Source organism: Thamnophis elegans, chromosome 16, assembly GCF_009769535.1.
Source record: "Thamnophis elegans isolate rThaEle1 chromosome 16, rThaEle1.pri, whole genome shotgun sequence".
NCBI classification, from domain to species: domain Eukaryota; kingdom Metazoa; phylum Chordata; class Lepidosauria; order Squamata; family Colubridae; genus Thamnophis; species Thamnophis elegans.
The window spans coordinates 17,071,767-17,090,980 of record NC_045556.1 but is presented as its reverse complement, the minus strand read 5'-3'; the positions used below and the strand labels follow the sequence as shown (position 1 = coordinate 17,090,980).

At 41.0% G+C, this 19,214-nt stretch overlaps 1 protein-coding gene across 3 annotated transcripts in view; it reads left to right on the top strand.

The window, feature by feature from the left end:
* MEF2A (myocyte enhancer factor 2A) overlaps positions 1 to 19,214 on the top strand; it is a 90,181-nt gene that overhangs the window by 50,397 nt on the left and 20,570 nt on the right. For 2 of the 3 annotated variants that reach the window (XM_032232634.1, XM_032232632.1), the window contains exons 4-6: positions 12,205 to 12,342; positions 14,148 to 14,367; positions 14,482 to 14,541. In XM_032232634.1, coding sequence (XP_032088525.1) covers positions 12,205 to 12,342; positions 14,148 to 14,367; positions 14,482 to 14,541 — 418 coding nt within the window. Of the gene's footprint in view, positions 1 to 12,008; positions 12,141 to 12,204; positions 12,343 to 14,147; positions 14,368 to 14,481; positions 14,542 to 19,214 lie in introns of all 3 variants that reach the window. The other variant, XM_032232633.1, reaches the window with a different exon arrangement.

Genomic DNA, 19,214 nt, shown 5'->3' with positions numbered 1-19,214 from the left:
TTGTCCTAATAAGATATTATCAGGACAGAAATAAATGGGAATACATCAGGATTAATTTACTTATCTCAAGTGAGCAACCAGTGGCATGTGATGGATTTTGCTCAAACTGCAAAGTTGAAATTTAATTCCAGGGGCACAAAACTGCTGAGATGATATGTAGGGAATCTTCAATGACTTTGTAAGTGGGGCATTCAATAGCTATCTAGTAATTCCTAATTATGATTTAAAATAACTGATGTTGTTTTCTTCAAAGGTGTAGGAAGGATTGCCCTGCTGACTTTGTATAATTGCCTTTTGGGTAGCAAAGTGATGTATTCATTTGATTATGAGCCACCAATTACATTTTAGAATAAACCAATTACATTTAAGAGTTACCCTTACATGTGGTTTGATAGAGATAGAGTATTTAGGATTTTTTTAAAGTAAGTTAATTGAGTTGGCTGTTAAAAAAGAATAAATATACAAGTTTTGTCTTTAACACATGTATATAGTAAACAACATTCTCATTTTGACTTTGAAATAAATTATAGTATTTTTTTTTTGTATTCAGACTTTGAGAGTCAAAAGAGCTACTTATAAATTTGCCTTGTCCTTATGCACTGGACTTTTAATTTTTACGAATGGCGAATCCCTGAGCTATTTTGAAGGTTTTTGAAACAGCCATAGGTTTCTTCATTCTGCATAATCAAGTTTTCTCAGTGCTGGAAAAAAAGAAAGGAAAATAATTTTGTGAGGCTGCAGAAAGTATAAATAGATCTTTTAATTGTTATTTTTTTAATATTGAGAATTGCAGTTAGGAGAATATTGGATATCACTGTTTTCCTGTAGTTTCGGTGGGAGGGGCTACAACAGGGTTGGTCTCTGGACCAATCAGGCTGTGACTAAACCCTGTTGTAGCCCCTCCCGTCTTTACTACAGAAAATAAATGTTCAGGTAAGGACCAACGTTCTTTCATTTTTTTAAAAAGAAAGATGGTTTAAATTCACACTTTACATGTTATTAATAGCTAACCAAAAACAAATATTATGTAACTCAATTTAACCAGCCCAAGTCAGAAAGTCTCACCAAACTTTTTCCTCAATGTCATATTCGTGACATTGCATTAAAATAGACATCTGCTTGTGGTACAATGACTTGTTTGAACATACACTTTTATGCCGTTTAACTTTCACATAGTTTGGTGTTTGGTATAAAAATTCATACTAATTTGTGCACCATCGATTATGTGTGCTGTATAAGTCAGGTGTCAATGGTGCAACATTGGGAATAGAGTTTGTGTTAATATTGGGAGTTTGATTTCTATTTGTAATGTCTAGATAACTAATATGTGCATGAAAAATAGCCTATAAATACATATTTATGAAATATGACAATATATGGGCATTGCCACCATGATGAATAAACAGCAGCAAATGTTTGTTAATATATCCTATTTATATAAATTGGTATTTTCATTTAAATGCTTGATGAAATTTGGTTGTACCACCTTCTTGATTTTCTTTATTTTCTTCATGAAATAAAGGCCTAGAAAAAGAACTGTGAATTATTCTTTTAAGTGCAGTGCTTTGAGAATAAAAATGGCTTCCTGCATTGTATAGTTTACCACCCAATAACTCCTCATACATGTTGAAAAATCTGTAAAACTATGAAATGCTATATTCCTTATCTGGCCTTATCCATGAACTTTTCTGCATAATTCTAATTTCTTTGTACTTAAAGTCAAGGAGCTTGACTGTAATTTCAGTCATATCATACCTCTTCAAATGTTTATGGATTTAATCATAATAATTTTTCATAGCGTAGCACCAGATTGATTTAAAATCCCTTGATCATTGCATTTGTAGGAAATCAAAGTAGTAGTGTTTTTTATTTAAAAAATCCTTCTGTATATGATAGTATAAGTCTGAACACTTTTGCAAATATACATCATACAGAAATGGAATTTTTGATAGGATAACATTTATCAAAATTACTAGTAGGAATACAGGTAGCCAGGTAAATGCAGAGTAATATCTTAAGTACCTGAGTGGTCTGTTAAGTACTGCAACTACTATAAGTGCAGTAAGTAATATTTTGACAAATCACTTGTTTAAGTGATCTGGGGGTATTATTTTAGGACTTCAGTCTTAGAAGTCAGTATATGTACACATTGTAACAAAAAAGGCATACTAGCGCATAATGAATATTTAATACCGTATATTTTGCAGTACAAAGATACTTTGTTCCTACATTTGCTAATGAATATAACTAGTTCTTGCAAAAGTATAGCATCTTGATTGTATCAAAAATAAAGCTCATTGTGGAATGAAATAGTGAATCTCTACCCTTTACAAATTAGAAATTAAAAAACGCTTGCTCCTGGGGAGGAAAGCTATGGTGAATCTAGACAGCATACTAAAAAAACAGAGATATCTCCCTGCCAACAAAAGTGTGTATAGTCAAGGCTATGGTTTTCCCAGTTGCAATGGACAACTGTGAAGGTTGGACCACAAGAAAGGCTGAGCGCCAAAGAATGGAGGCCTTTCAACTATGGTGCTGGGGAAGACTCCTGTGAGTCTCTTGGACTGCAAGGCGATCAAATCGGTCAATCCTAGAGGAGATCAACCCTGACCGCTCTTTAGAAGGCCAGATCCTGAAGAGGAAACTCAAATACTTCAGCCACCTAATGAGAAGGAAGGACTCCCTGGAGAAGAGCCTAATGCTGGGAACAATTGAGGGCAAAAGAAGAAGAGGACGACAGAGAATGAGGTGGCTGGATGGAGTCACCGAAGCAGTTGACGTGAGCTTCAATGGACTCTAGAGCTGTGGTGAAATCTATTTTTCCCCTACCGGTTCTGTGGGCATGGCTTGGTGGTGGTGGTGGTGGTGTCATGTGACTGCATGGGCGTGGCTATGTATTCATGTGACGGGTGTGTGTGTGTGAAAAGACAGAAACTCACTTTAACAATATCCTGCTGGAGCAGGGGGTTGGACTACATGACCCCCAGGCTCCTTCCAGCCCTGGATTGCTGCACTCTTTCAAGGTATCCTCTGAAGCTGTGTCTAATGCCAGGTTTGTGGTCCTTCCTCCCCCTCCCTCCTTTCTTTCTTTCGGAGCACCCCCACACCCCCTGTTTTTGGCCTAGCAGGCCTCAAGGAAACTACCTGGGAGCAAAAACGGACCCCAAATGCTAAAAAAATAGTTCATCACACAGCACAGCTGATGATCAAAACTTTTTGTTACTTTGTTAAGCATTTTTTTTTTACTACCAGGTCCGGCATATGGTAGCTCTCCATCCTTTCAGTATTTTCCTTGTTAGAGACAATTTAAAGTACCGCTTTGTAAGTTACAGAAAGAATAAGGAAAGCCTTTTTCTCACCATTTTTCCTCCTTGCAGACATTTCTTGCAAAGTAGCAAGAAGCGGGAAAGGCTGTGGGTGACCCTGGCAAAGCAGCGAGTGTCCTTTTTTCCATTCAGCTTCTGCTTTTTGAATATTCCTGCTTTCAGTTCATTTTTGTCTGTGTGTCTGCAACAAGTAGAACTCCCAAGGGTGTCTTTTCACTCTTTTGCTGCGTTGCAAGCTAGAAGGAAAGAAAGCTTTTCCTTTTTTCGCTGCTTCCATTGTTTTCTTTGTGTCTAACCATTGTTTGCAAAGAAACAGCTATTTCATACGGCACTTGGTTTGTGCTTTCTCAGCCTCTCTTTTTTGTCTTTTTCAAAGGCTAACAGAATTACTGTGTTTCCCCGAAAATATGACATGTCCTCATAATACAGCCATGCCATATTTTTCTGGTGGAAAAAACAATAAGCCCTCCCCCGCAAATAGGCCCCCTGGACAACCCCCCACTTCCGGCCAGGCAGAACTCTGCTCACCAACCTAGCAGTATCCCGAAGGTGCTAAGCCACGGGAACCTGGGGGGAGGCAAAGGTGATCACATTGCTTGGCGCCTTCGGGATACCGCTAGGTTGGTGAGCAGCGCTGTGCCCAGCTGAAGAAGGGGGTTGCCGGGTGGCTGCTCTCTTGCGAGCGGGCTCCCAAAGAGCCGGGTACAGCCTTATGGGCGAATGGCTGTGTTGCGCTGTTGCAGCAGTGCAACACAACAGCCATGAAGCGACCACGCTCCCGAGCAGCCACCCGGCAAACCCCCTTTGCAGCCGGGCACAGCACCATTCACTGACCTAGGGGTATCACCAAGCCCCGTGTATGCTGTGCAGGCAACTGGCCCACAACCATAGAGCGTGCCCCCAGAGCGGCCACTGCCGAAAGACTCGGGTTGGAAGCCGTGGAAAAAGCCAGGCTGAGATGGCGGTGGCGGTGTCCTGGCTCCATAATTAGAGCTGGGCCATGCATCGTGAGGCTGGGAGGTGGGTGAGCAAGAGCGGAACAGCCGCTCGCGCAACCCTCCTCTCCAGCCATGCAGAGGGCAATTCACTGGCATTTGGAAGGCGCCAAGCCAGGGGGGGGCAGCGAACAGACGCTCACGAGGTTTGGCGATACCCCTAGGTCAGTGAATGGTGCTGTGCCCGGCTGCAAAGGGGGTTTGCTGGGTGGCTGCTCGTGAGCGTGGTCGCTTCATAGCTGCTGTGTTGCACTCCTGTGACAGGCAACACAGCCATTCGCCCATGAGGCTGTGCCCGGCTCTTTGGGAATAGCAATAGCAATAGCAGTAGACTTATATACCGCTTTCAGCCCTCTCTAAGCGGTTTACAGAGAGTCAGCATATTGCCCCCAACAATCCGGGAACCTACTCACAAGAGAGCAGCCGCCCGGCAACCCCAAAACAATAAACCGTTCCCCCCATAATAAAGCCCAAGCCATATTTTGTAGGTAAAAAGAAAATAAGACCCTGTCGTATTTTCGGGGAAACCTAGTATTTTATTTGAGTTTTTGCTGTAACAATAAAATCTATTTGTATTATTAAATTTTAGAATGTCCTTAACAAGTCTCATCTATACTTTTTAAGGGCATTTTAAAATGTAAAAATAACAGGATATCTGTTTAGGGGAAAATGTGATTTTAAAAAAAATAATAATTCTGAGACACAGATTTCTTGAGAAATTTGTAGGAAATGAGATAGGAAAAGTTGAGAAGCTCTGTTTCTAGAAAAAAAAATGACTGTACCAGGAACTATATATTATGGCCAGACCTAAATTTAAGAACAATAGAATTTGAAGGTTAAGCATCTACATTTTTTTCATTCTTAAACAACTAGAAAACTAAGCTATCTTGGTCAGTGAAGATAGGTTAAATTAATGCATATTCCAGTAGGTTGCTTTTCTCGATCAGTCAAATTCTTGCATTATAATTAGGGATTACAAAGTAATGCAACACATTTGTTTCTCTTAAAATATGTTTGCATTTGTATAGGCAGCATGTTGGCTTTGGAGTGGCACTAAGATGGAGAAATCCTTTGTAAGTGTGCCAATGTACTTAAAAATTCAATAGAACGATTGCTTATTTTTTGTCTTAAATACGACTAGAATTAATTCTGCCTTTTGTTCTTGATCGTAAATGGTATGATGCAAGCTGGTGTATAATCAGTTGGCCATCTGGTGAGCTTCCCAGCTTAATAGGTGTTTCACCATGCCTCAGATCACTGCATTTAATGTATATGTATGTACAGCCGTTCATTTAGTGATCTTTTAAAGTTACAACAGCACTGAAAAAAGTGACTTGACCATTTTTCACACTTACAACCTTTGCAGCATCACCATGGTCATGTAAATCAAAATTTGGATGCTTGGCAACTGGTTCATATTTATGATGGTGGCAGTGTCCCAGAGTTTTTGTGCAGATGGTATTAGAACTAGGTCTACTTCCAGCATAAAAATTCTAATAGTAGCGTGTGGTATTCATAATTCCTGAAAGAAATTTGCTGTTATCGGGTGGCATTTGCACCAGCACTTTCACTGACGGTTAACTCATAGTTTTTAAAACCAGACCTCTAGAGGTCCACAGTGGTCTTGCGATTATGCAGAAGAAATGTGGCATTGAGTGCACGTTGATCTAGACTTGCGCCATGCCAAAGAAAAGCTGCTTCATTGCCCTCAGTGGACACATGTTCATCTTTTTGAAGTGATGTCCTAGAGCAGTTTTGGTTTGCAATGTCCACAGATCAGTAACTCCTTCAGGGTAATATCTCAAATCAGTTCATGGTTGAATTGGATGAGATATAAGCACAAAAATAGCCATGAAAGAGCAGTAAGTACCCTTTTCCCTTTGTTTGCAGAATTTTAGGCATCCCATTTTTATTAGGCCAAAATACTGGTATTTCTTTGGATATGTCCATTTAACTGGATATTTTTAATCAGGAATATCCTGATTCAGACCACATATACCTCCTCCCCCAATTATTTACGAGGTGTAACTGTAATAATTGTTCACCTCTAAAAGTTTAGCTGCCCGGCAATTTCATAACACAATCAGCCACTCTTTGCAATTATAACTGTACAAATGCATTAACACCATAATTATCTTGTTGCAGAGCCTGAAGTTCTGCATCGGTTGGAGAAAAAAAAAACTACTGATTTTTTCTGTGCCACAGTGTAACTTGTCTGTGGCAATAATATCCCAAAGAATGTGACTGGTATGCCTTAATTACAACAGGAATGACCTAGTCCTATTGAATTTTAGTTGTTTAGCGGGTTATGTAATTAAATGTTTACTTATGAAGTCAAGTACAATGTAGAGCCAATGACCGGAATAAAAAGCCACAACTTTGTTTTTAGTTGCCCCTGCATACAACACAGAGTAATGATCCAGATATCTCAGACCTTGATTTTTATATCCGAGAGGAAGACATTTGTTGGGAATGGGACATATCTCCTCCTCTGATGGGGACTGTTTGACCCTGGAGAAGTAACAAATGTGCCAGCTTACTTGACTTACCCCAACTTGAACATAATGAGCAGTGAAGAAGAAGCTCATCCCTGTGTACATATGCTATGGATCAGCCAAGCCTCAAATAAACACAGCAAGAGGTTATGATGAAAGTCTCACCAAATGATGCAGCTAAACCAGTGGTTCTCAACCTGAGGTCCACAAAGGCTTGAAGAAATGTTGTGATTTAAATCTTGAGTTAGTCTTGAGGCTCCATGGCCATGGTCCAGTGCCACAAAAGGTATTTAAAGGGGGTCCTTTAAAGCAGTGATCCCCAACCCCCGGTCCGCGGACCGGTGCCGGGCCGCGGAGTACCTGGCACTGGGCCGCGCAGCGGCTGGGGGCCATGCAACGGCTGACTTCACTCATGCAGTGCCGTCGCCGGAGGGGGGGAGCTGCGCGGAAGCACAGGAGCAAGTGAGGCGAGGAGGAAGAATCCCCCGCTACTACACCACCTCCGCCCCCTCCCCGAGTCAGCCGTCCCCTCAGTGAACGCCTCCGCCTCTTTCTCCTTTCTCGCCTCAGTCGGCTCGCCTGGAAGCGAGGAGAGGAGGGGGCGGACCATGCGTTGGAAGCGGAGCCCTTGGAGGCTGCTCTCTTCTTTTTCCCGCCCGGCCTTGGCTTGTGAGAAGGAACGGCGGGAGAGGTAGAGAGAGAGAGAGAGAACGTCGGGCAGCCGAGGGCGGGGGGGGGGTCTTTTGAGGGGAGATGGGGGGTGCGTGATTTTGGCGCCAGATTCAGGCCGCCGCTGCCGCTATTGCAGCGCACGGTGGAAAAACGGCGGTCTTGCCCACCCCTTCCCTGCCTCCCGCCCGCTCCAGTTGTGGGTGGGGGCTCGGTGTCTGAAGTCTCTTGCCTCTCTTCCAAAATTTCGCCAACGGGCATCGGTGGTGAAGCGCGCTCTTTCTCTTCCTCACAAAACACATTTCCTTTCCCCCCACGCGTAGTTATTGGCGATATGGACTCTTGGAGGCTGCGCTCCCGGGTCGTGTTTCCTTTTTGCAGCCCATGAGAATGCCTGGTTCTGAGCCTCAAAAAACGAGAGTTCTCTTAAGGCTGCAAAAAAGGAATATACTTTGGTCCTTGAAGCGCTTTTCCTGTTATTTGGACATTATATATATACGTACGTACGTACGTACGGTATGTATATATGCATGTATGTATATATATATAGTCCATAATATAGTGATGATTTTAAAAAAAATTAGTTGAGCACATGGAATCTTTTTTCTTTTAGTATATTTTGGAGGTGGGGGCCCACTTTGTTATTTAAGATAGTATCTCCTTTTATATATCGTAGTGAAGATACCTAATACTCCCACCCCCTATTTCCCCCACCACAACCTTGTGAGGTGGGGGGGCTTAGATAGAGTGAATGGGCTTAATACTGTATTCTTTTTACATTGCTATCCTCTGGCTTATTTAATTTTGCCCTTGCTCTTTTTATCTTTGACCTTGATTAATTCAGCTGTTTATTCCTTAAAATCTACATACAAAATGGAAGGTGGGATATGATTCAGGTGTTGAATTGGGAAGGTGGATTTAAAAAGTATGTTTGTATTCCCCCATTTTCGCCCCCCCACCCCTGCGCGCGCTCAGCGGGCCACGGTAAAATTATCAAAGGCTGACTGGTCCGCGGCGATAAAAAGGTTGGGGACCACTGCTTTAAAGGTTGAAAACCACTGAGTTAAAGCTAGTTTTCCTGATACCGCTGTATATAAACTACTGTATATAAAGTCCTTTCCTGTCAAATAGCCACTGAGTTTTATATCTGATGAGATTACAGGCATCCAAATGATGGCATCCTGTTAGAGAGGTTGGCAGAAGGTCGACCAGGATTTTTACTTATGAGATTACAAAGTGGGGGGGGGGGGGATCTTGAATTTTTACTTATGAGATTACAAAGGGGGGAGGAATCTTGGGTTTCTCTTCCAATTTCTCAGAAAAAGAGTTACGGCAACAGTTTGGTTAGAGGCACCACTGGTAAGGTAAAAATATATATGAAGGAATGCCAGGATTTAACTACGCAATTGTTTAACATTGCACACACCAATAAAAAGCACAGTGTCTCCTACACACAGTATGTTACTACTAATCTAGAATGCTATGGATAAGGTGGATTGTCTAAAGCAGGGATGTCAAACTCATGGTCCATGGGCCAGATTCAGGCCGTGGGATGCTTAGATCTGGCCCATGGGGCTACCCTGGAAACAGGGAAGGACTCTGCCAGCAAAAACAGAGCTCGGGTGGGCTGTGTGCAGCCCCCTGAAGTTCCATTTTTGCTGGGAGGAGGCTGTCCCAGCCGAAAACAGGGCCTGTGAGCTCTATTTTCACTGGCAGAGGGCTGCAGGAGGCTGACCTGCCTGAAAATGGTGCCCATGAGCTCTATTTTCGTTGGTAGAGGGCCACGCCAATCCCCGTGGCCACACCCCCTCCTGGTGAGGTCAAACACAACCCTGATGTGGCCCACAATGAAATTGAGTTTCACACGCTGTTTTTCAACCTATTTGTCCTTATTTTTATTAGCCTGTAAGTCTGCCAAATAGTAATAGCTAAAAAAAAGGGTGCCCAGGATGAGATGGATCTTTAATAATGTTTTGAACTTTCTTAAGGCAACGGGAGCTATAAAGCTCTTCCAAAGAGGGGAGAGGGTAGAAGTGGGAGATAAATCAGATTTTTCCTTTCCTTCTGAGCTAAGGGTTAATTTTCTTCTGAAAACAACTGTTAAAAGAAGGTAATTATCTTTCGTTCAGAAATTGAGCTTCATTTCACAATTCACAATACCTATAGATTCCAGGGCAGCCATGTATTGCACGCAATATGTATGAGATTGGAATGTGTCTTTGGGAATAATGAAGAACTCTGTAGCTGTGTTGCGGTGGTAGTATATAAACTCTGCCTTATATAAACTTTAAAAAAAAAAAACTTCTTTGCAGTCTGTAACATCAATAATTTCCTTTTTTCTCAGTATGCAGTTTTAGAGCGTCAGGTCATGTTGGGCAAAATGTATTCATTCCTTTATGAATGCCAGAAGAAATGCTTTCGGAGTCTATTTATAGTATTCAATAATTTGTAAAGGTTAAATGTAATCCAGACTGTAGTGTTAGCATTTTCCCTGCTGATATCACAGAGTAAAAGACTGGCAGCCTACCCTTGTTGGAGGTTTGGGAGGGCTAGCAGCTTTCAGAGTCTTAGACTGCAGGACCATGTATGGTTAAGTCCATATAAGTATCCACCTGATTGGTTAGACAGTAAAGATAAGTACTGTGACAGGTGTTGGTGAAAGCTACACCTGTTTTCCCAATGTGGGCTGATTTAGTGGGAGTTCAAGGCACTGAGGAGGGGGGAGAGGGGCAGATATTATGCCAAGTAACCGGAGAAGGAATTATTTCCTAACAGTGCCTTGTGATCTTTACATGAATCTGATTGTGTTATGTGAAATGCTGAGAGCACTTTGATGCTGCTGAAGGGGGGGAAAAACACCAAGCCAAATGTGGTTTAAATGTACAATAGTTCTAAGGTTTAAAAGTTGTTATGGAAATGCAACCGGCCCACAAAGTGTATTGGTTTTAGTTGTTCTACTTGTCTTGAAGAAGTACCATAAGTTTAATAAAGCAGGGGTGGGTGGGTATTATTTACACACAGACACAGACACTTTTTAGATTTTAAAACTATTTTAAGAGTTTTAAATTTGTTTCAACAAAAATGATGATTTTGGTTTTTCTTAAAAGACAAGATATTTAATCACGGCTTCATTATTGTTAAGAAACTGCAAGCAGTAATGAAATGAGAGCGATGGGTTTTGCTCTAAAATGTAAAAATGGAAAACTTTCTGCCAGCCATGCCCCAAAAACGTCTTGAATGTACAAGCTCACCTTTCAAAATAAAAGATTGAGGTTTCCTTTTTAAAGGTGAATAGAATGGGTGTACTATGTTCCTTTCAGGGTCCTCTTTGTACTTGTAATGAATGAGTATATTTGATAATGCATTTTTGGTTTGTAAACTTAAGTTGCTGGACTCATGGAACAGGACAAAAAAATTGGTCTGAGATCAGAACGTACTGTCATATCTTTGAGATGTTAAGCTTGTAGCTCTTCTGGCAACAAGCTTTTAACTAGCGTTTAGAAAGTAATTTCCAAGCTGAGGACTGCTTTTTCACAATGATTGTCTTCTGAGGAGCAATTGCATTTTGCAGGGCATTGTAGAGAATGTGAGGCAGAGACTACCTTTGGTGTATGAGAACGTACATAATTTTAATGAAAATGTTATTACAAAATGTTTGAATGGTCAATATAATACTGATTCTGTAGACTTGTAAACTATAGAGGTTTACACAGAGAAAGAACCTGGAGTTTAAGCTGCTTCATTTTTTCTATTGAATATTATATTATAGCCCAGAAATCATCTGTTTACCTATTGAGTGTTCTCGCTCATTGAGTGAGAAGAACAATTATTTACCTACTCAGAAGTGAGAAGAAGGATAGCTTGTTCCATTTCTCTTAAGAGTTTGCATAATGAATGGGGAGGTGAACAGCAGGTAGGAAGGGGTTAAGAGCCTCGTTCTCTTGCTGTTTTTTCCATTCCAGTTCTCAGACTTATTTGGCATTAAAATAAATAAAAGCAGAAGGAAGAGTAACACAGAATGTCTTGTAACAAGCTGTTTGATGCTCGAGATCTCTTGAAGCTAAAGCCATAGCACAGAGAGCACAGCGATCCTTTGTGTACCCACCTGATAGAGGGCAGGCAATCTCCTGCCCACTCTTGTTCTAGGACATGGGTTCAGTTGACACAGGGAACACTGGAATGCTCATAAATCATCAGAGATTTAACCTGCAGATGAATACCGCTACTAATAATGAAATGCATTATTCCTAATTCCCCATTAAATTAGCTTAAACTTTTTTTTGGGGGGGGGGTAAAGTATTCCAGAAATTGGGGGGGGGGGATTCGGGATGGTTACCGAGGAAATGGGGAATTATAGTTCTGTTACAAATGTTGAAAAGTTTTAGTGTGTTAAGAAACCAGTATTCCTGTGGCTTTGGCTGTGCAACAGTCGGTGCCCTCTTAATGCAGCTTTGCAGTTGAAATGAAACAACATGGCAAGTGTAGTATTTCCTGTGTGTGTGAATTTTCCAATTGTATTTCAGACTTTAAGAAAGAAAGGCCTTAATGGTTGTGAGAGTCCAGATGCTGACGATTACTTTGAGCACAGCCCACTCTCGGATGACAGATTCAGCAAACTAAGTGAAGATAGTGATTTTATTTTCAAGCGAGGCCCTGTAAGTACTTCTCTTGGCTCCTACTTTTTATTTGTTGATTCTTTTTATTAACTTCATTATTTAGGCTCTGAACAAGAAGGAAAACAGAGGGTGCGACAGCCCAGACCCTGATACTTCCTATGTGCTCACGCCACATACAGAAGAAAAATATAAAAAAATTAATGAAGAGTTTGATAATATGATGCGGAATCATAAAATCGCAGTGAGTACTGTGGTATGCCTTGCGCTCTTGTTACATGCATGAGAAGATTTTGTGACACCACCTTCCGTGGCTATTTCAGCTTTGAAAAGCAGAAGTACCTGCCTTAGGTGTGTCCATCTGAGGTAGAAACCCTTGAATGGTTATCATTATAATCCTATTATGTAAATTCTGCTGAGCGATGCAGTTTGAGTGGTACATCTTCTTTGGTGTAGAATGCAGCAAGGAAAGCAAGGAAATTAGTACATTTTAGTAAAGAAACTTCTAGCCCTCATGAGAATTTAGAAAATACATAGACCTTTGTGGTATCTCCTCATGGACCTGAAGTCATAGGCCTATGGACGGATGAAAAACAATTCTCTTTTTTTTCCAAGAGAGCATCCATAACATTGTTTTTAGTTTAAGGAACTGTTTATGTTAAGGAGTGTTACTTCATAATCATACGGATATGTATGTTTAAAAACATGTCACAGATCTGTTCTTAGTCACTTTTGTTGGGTCGATTTTGGTGAGAGGGTTGGCTGTACAAATTTGATCAATAAATAAATGCATGAAACTGACAAACTGTTACCAGAGGAGGAGGATCTCTAGTGCACCTTGTAAGCTAAACTCCTCATTCATATATTTACATAATTACCCAAATTGTACATATTAAATCATTCGTTGCTTAATTTTGTCATGACACATAGTACCATTCAAATGCCTGATACTTAACAGACTATAAGAAGAAAAATGTCTGTCGTAGGCGCCTTAAAATGGCAACATCCCATACAGCCTAGGACAGGGGTCGGCAACCTTAAACACTCAAAGCCACAAAAGTCCTAACCGGAAGCTCCCCGTTCAATTCTGGAGCCGACCAGAAGTCCGGTTCACCCACCATAGAGTCTCCTCCTAACGTGGTGTCCTTTTTCCTTCTACCTGTCCTAACCGAAAGCCCTATCAATTGTGGAGCTGACAGGCGGCAGGGAGCCGCAGCAGAGGGATAAAAGAGCCTTATGTGACTCCAGAGCCTCTGGTTGCCTACCCCCGGCCTAGGAAAAATATGGAGAACTTGATCGTTATATGCTTGGCTGTACTTAAAACGGAATATATAAATGAAGGACTAAAAGCTTCATGTAAAAGATGAGTTTTGAGGAAGAATTTGAAAGCCATAAGAGATGATTATAAATAGAGGGGCTTATAAAGTTTATCTATGTGTAGATGACTTTAGTGTAACATTCTTTCAAATACATTCCTTCCACAAGCTAATGTTTGCTCTCTCTCACTCACACACACACACAAATACTGTTACAATATCATAACACACACTAACAATTTATTAGCCTCCCGGCAACTTTTAAACTTTCAATGTATGAAATCAAATTTATGTTCAACTGTTAAAAATAACAAAATAAATATTAGATAATTTTTATGAATAGCCTACTTTTATCAGCATGATATTTCTGATTGTAGCCGTACAACTTGTTTGTGGGTTCTTTTTTTTAAAGCCAATATGTTTTGGTTGAATGTTTGCTTGAATGTAACATGTGAATATCAATTAACCTATTTCATGTCCTACTTGCAATGTTGAATAAGCCATTTCTAAACTGATGAATTTGAAGGAATTAAAAGCTCTTAACTAATTTTGAAACTTTTGAATAGTCCTATGTAACAGATGGCAATACTTTGCATTAAACAAATAATTAAATCTGTGTATTTTATAAATGTCAAAGCTAGTATTTTAACACTTGATTGCAACTTAAGATTTCAAAAGTTGTACTTTTCTGTCTCACTTTAATTCCCCTCCTTTCCCCCTCCCCCCTTTTCAGCCTGGGTTGCCTCCGCAGAACTTCTCAATGTCGGTCACTGTTCCTGTATCCAGCCCCAATTCTTTAAACTATAGTAGCCCTGGGAGCTCTCTTGTATCCCCAGCCTTGGCAGCAAGCTCTACCTTGACAGATCCCACCCTGCTAACTCCTCCTCAAGCTTCATTGCATCGAAATGTATCACCTGGAGGTCCTCAGAGACCCCCAAGTACAGGTAGTGCAGGTAAGACTTATTTGATAAGGCTATAAATTCTTTCCAACCAATTCCACCTTGTGCTACCTCCATTCAGTATATAACATGGAACGTAATACATATTTTTTTTCATTCCTTAACTAGGTGGGATGTTGACCACCAGTGATCTCTCAGTGCCAAATGGAACTGGTTCTAGTCCAGTGGGTAAGTTTTAAAATTTTGTATTTTCACTATCACAAAAGGCCCAACTGGTTACCTGCAGTGGTGGGATTCAGCCGGTTCGCACCTATTTGGGAAAACTGGCTGTTAACTTTCTAAGCAGTTTGGAAAATTAGTTGTTGGAAGAAATCTCCTTTTGTTTTCTTTCCCACTTTACAGGGCTAATCCTGTAAGGAAGGCAGGAAGGAAACATTCTAGCCTAATCTTGATTGCTCTGTTTACAGAAACTGCCACTCCGGTTAACCCTTATTACATTGAAGCGCCCATCGACGTGAGTGATGTTGAGTTGGTCATGCCCACCCAGTCACATGACCACTGAGCCCCGCCTACACAGCTGGTCATTAAGGCAGAGACCCGGTTATTAAATTATTTGAATCCCACCACTGATTACTTGGCATGTGGGCACTTTCTAAAGAAAGCAAAGCTTTAACGGACAACAAAATGCCTTCTTTCTCTTGAAGACCTTTGCTTATTCTAGGATTGCCTTGGATTTGCAAGTTTTTGGGGATACATGCAACCAAAATAGGTATATGTGCTGAAAAATAGGTAGCTTAAAGTTTAGCCCATTGATTCTTGTAAGACATTTCCCTGTCTTCATTTTGATAGTTGGGTGCTTCTTGTGGGCCAGTGGCTTTTTGTTTTTGTCACGGTACGGGATGCATAACTTTGTACATATTAATTAAGGAGAGCAGCGATCAGTGAAGGGAAACAGAATCTGTGAGCTTTCATGTGAGCTTGGACTTTGAAGAGTGATTATTTTTTCCCTTGGTACTTGTTGACATTGGGGAGGTGTGCTGTTTGCTTCAGTCAGTGTGGAGGCATCTGTGTTCCAATTCTCAAATTACCGGAAGATGGCACGAACACCTGCTGCCAATATTACTTGCCTACTCCTAGTATCCCTTGGTGGTGAAGGATCAGCTAGCCTGGAATGAAGAGCGTAGAATCTCTCTTGGGAAGGAGATTGATCCTTCCTGCCATTGATATTCAGAAACAGGTCTTTGGGTGTACTTACTGTAGGTCATGTATAGAGTTGGAAGTCCTTTGGAATGTGTGTGCGTGTGTGCGTACATGGTGGCTCAGTGGCTAAGACGCTGAGCTTGTCAATCAGAAAGGTTGACAGTGTGGTGGTTCGAATCCCTAGCGCCGCTTAACGGAGTGACCTCCCGTTACTTGTCCCAGCTTCTGCCAACCTAGCAGTTTGAAAGCACGTAAAAATGCAAGAGGAAAATAGGAACCACCTTTGATGGGAAGGTAACAGTGTTCCGTGCACCTTTGGCATTGAGTCATGCCGGCCACATGACCACAGAGACGTCTTCGGACAGCACTGGCTGTTCAGTTTGAAACGAAGATGAGCACCGCCCCCTAGAGTTGGGAACGACTAGCACATATATGTGAGGGAAACCTTTACCTATATGTATATGTATATGTATATGTATATGTAAAACTGAGTTTATGTTTGACCCATCAGACATGGGAAATGGAATTCTTCAAAACTTGCTCTGGCATTTTGTACAACTGGTTGATTTTACCCACATTTTAGATCTGAGCCTTATGTATATCTGAAGCTATACTTCATGAAATGGTTATGCAATGGTTTGTTAATTCAAGCATCAAAAGCAATCGGACCTTGAGTGTTTGCATATGCTTTGGGTAATTTTTACAACAACTTTAAATATACAGTAGAATTATTCTCAGATAGGAATTAGGCATGGAGGGGGTAATAGTTTATCTTAGGTAGTTTAATCCTTATGTAACTAAGATGAGATTTCAGTTAGAGCATCTACAGTTGCTGTAGTCGTTTGCAGAAGATAGTGGCTGTGTTAATACATGTTGTTAAGTTATAACATGGTTGGTTTGAATTTGACATGAATCCAGCCATTATTGTTTGCTCTACAGCCTGGATTACAATTACATAAATGATGATTTGCCATCAAATAAATGTTTTATTCAGCAAAGTCTGATCACAAATTTTGGGTTGGTATGACATATAAACCGGGCAACGTGAGGCAGGTGGCCATGATACAAATAAGGAAGAAGTATCAGGCCCAGAGGCTTCCATTTCTTTTATTATCCTTATTGCACAAGCTATCACTCCCTGTTGGGTTCCAAATTATAGCTTAAAATTTAAACAACATTTCAGACAGCAAGAGCTGAACTTTATGCTAATCGGAAACATCACGCTGACCAAGGAAGGAGAAGAAGAGAATGTGCTTTGTGGGAATCTGTGTGAGTTCTTAGTTGCACCATTCATTAGGCAGCCAAACTTTTGAATCTGACTGATAATTCTACTAGCTTTTGTAACTCAGCAAAGGTGCAGTTCTTCCCCTTTTAAATAGTTAATGGTAGATCCAAAACAAAACTGGTAACCAATGAACAATGACAGGTAATATCACTGACATCCAGCTGTTGGGAGTGAGTTGGATAGGAAAGGGATGGGGCACTAACACATTCAAAAGGCAAATAGGTTCTGATATTAGAAAGAACTAACCCAGCCTTTCATATGGTTGCTATGTGAAATAATAATAATAACAATGCCACCAAAGGAATCCCACTCTATATTCAGACATCCATTTCCTGGAATTACCAGCTCATCGGTTCCATTTAAATATTGACCTTATCTGAATGTAACCCTGATAATAAATAATGCTTAAAATCCACTTCATGGCATGAAATGCTTTTATATTTTATTGATGCTGAACCCTAAAACAGGAGTAAGGAGCATGTGCTTCCTTCCCCTCCCCAGCTGTTGCCAATGTACAGTTCTTGTCACCTCTCATCATTCACCTTGCTGCATGGAAGGTTATATTATTCCTTGATCATTTGGATGAAGGATAATTTCAATCTGCTTTAAACAAGTGCTGAGGCCCTGGTACCCTGCCAGCCATCTTTGTCCTCAGAACAATTGACATAAACATTTACATCAGCCCTGTGAATGAAGTAAGGGAGTTAATTACAACTGTAAGATTTGAGGAAGAAAAATAATTTTAAAATCTAGTGAAATGAAATACTTACTTGAAGATAAACCAGCAAACTCTGTAGAGATGGTACTCAAATGAAGTCCCAAATTTCTATTACTGAGCAAGACAGTTGTTAAGTGCCCCATTTTATGACCTTTTTTGCCACAGTTGTTATGCAAATCACTGCAGTTGTTAAGGGAATCATGTGGTTGTTAAGCGAACATGGCTTCCCTTATTAACTTCACTTGCCAGAAGCCAGCTGGGAAATTACAAATGGTGACCACATGACCTTGAGAGAGTACAGCTGTCAAAAATATATGTCAGCTGACACGAGCCGGAACTTTGATCACATGACCAAGGGGATGCTGCATTGCTCGTAACTGTTCACTATTTTCAGTGCTGTTGTAAGTTCAAATGGCCACTAAATGGATGGTTTTAAGTTGAGAACTGCCTGTATGAGGATGCTTTGCACTGTTACATTTTACTTGGTTATACCTGTGTCTTTGCTTGGAATATAAAACAGCAGGAACAGATTTCATCTATTTCATGTGAAAAAGCCTACCTAGATAAATAGATAGTTCAGGTAAAGTCAGTTTGGCTCATACATATACCCCTAGTCTTCCCTCCCCGGGCAGTGATGCCACTCGAGGTCGGTGATAGATATAGAAGCATGTTGGTAAAATGAAAGAGGCAGTAGTTAAAACCAAAACAAGCGTCTAGTAAGAAATCCACTAGAATTAATGCATCTGTTTTACATTAACAGAAAACACCTTCATTGTAGGATCCAATCCGGGTCAGTCACCAGGACCAGAGGTTTAGTCTTCCAAGCCTTTACACTCATGCTGGAGCCCATCCTCAGGGAACTTCTCTCTAGCACACACACTGTTAGAGAGAAGTTCCCCAAGGATGGGCTCCAGCACTAGTACAGAAGTTCAGAAGACAAAACCCCTGGTTGTGGTGACCGACCCAGATAGGATAGCAATAGCACCTAGACTTATCTACCGCTTTACAGTGGTTTACAGCCCTCTCTAAGGGGCTTACAGAGTCAGCCTCTTGCCCCCAACAATCTGGGTCCTCATTTTACCCACCTCGGAAGGATGGAAGGCTGAGTCAACCTTGAACCTGGTGATATTCGAACTGTTTAACTGCAGGCAGCCGGCAGGCAGCAGAAGTAGCCTGCAATACTGCACTCTAACTCAAGGATCCTGCAACATTATCCTGTGACAGGTATTTTTGCCTTCATTTGTAATACCTTTCTTTTCCATCAATGAAAGGGCAAGATCATCATTTCTTCTTATATCATTACCATATACTTTGTACCCTTTGTAAGCGGGAGGGGGGGGCATACTCAAAAGCTGTAGATTGTTTGCCCTTCCTTACAAGAGCTCTTTCATGCCTTTGGGGGGGTTAACTTAGAAGAGCTCTCTGTTTGAAGGATCCTCTTGTCACTCTTACTTTGGCTTGGATTGGCAGAAGGAGCAAAGCTTCTATGTTTGTAGAAGAATGTATCTACTGTCAGCGTTCCAAATATCATCCAGAATTAAATCAGAATTCAAGGCATAGCTTTCATCAAAGTTCCAATTTAATAAGACAGACATGTTGGTACAAACTGTGGAAACCTGAATCTGAAAGCTTCCTGGGTTTCCACCCAGTTGAAAGTTCATGATCTTGTCCCCATACCCACAAGTTCATCACATGGTC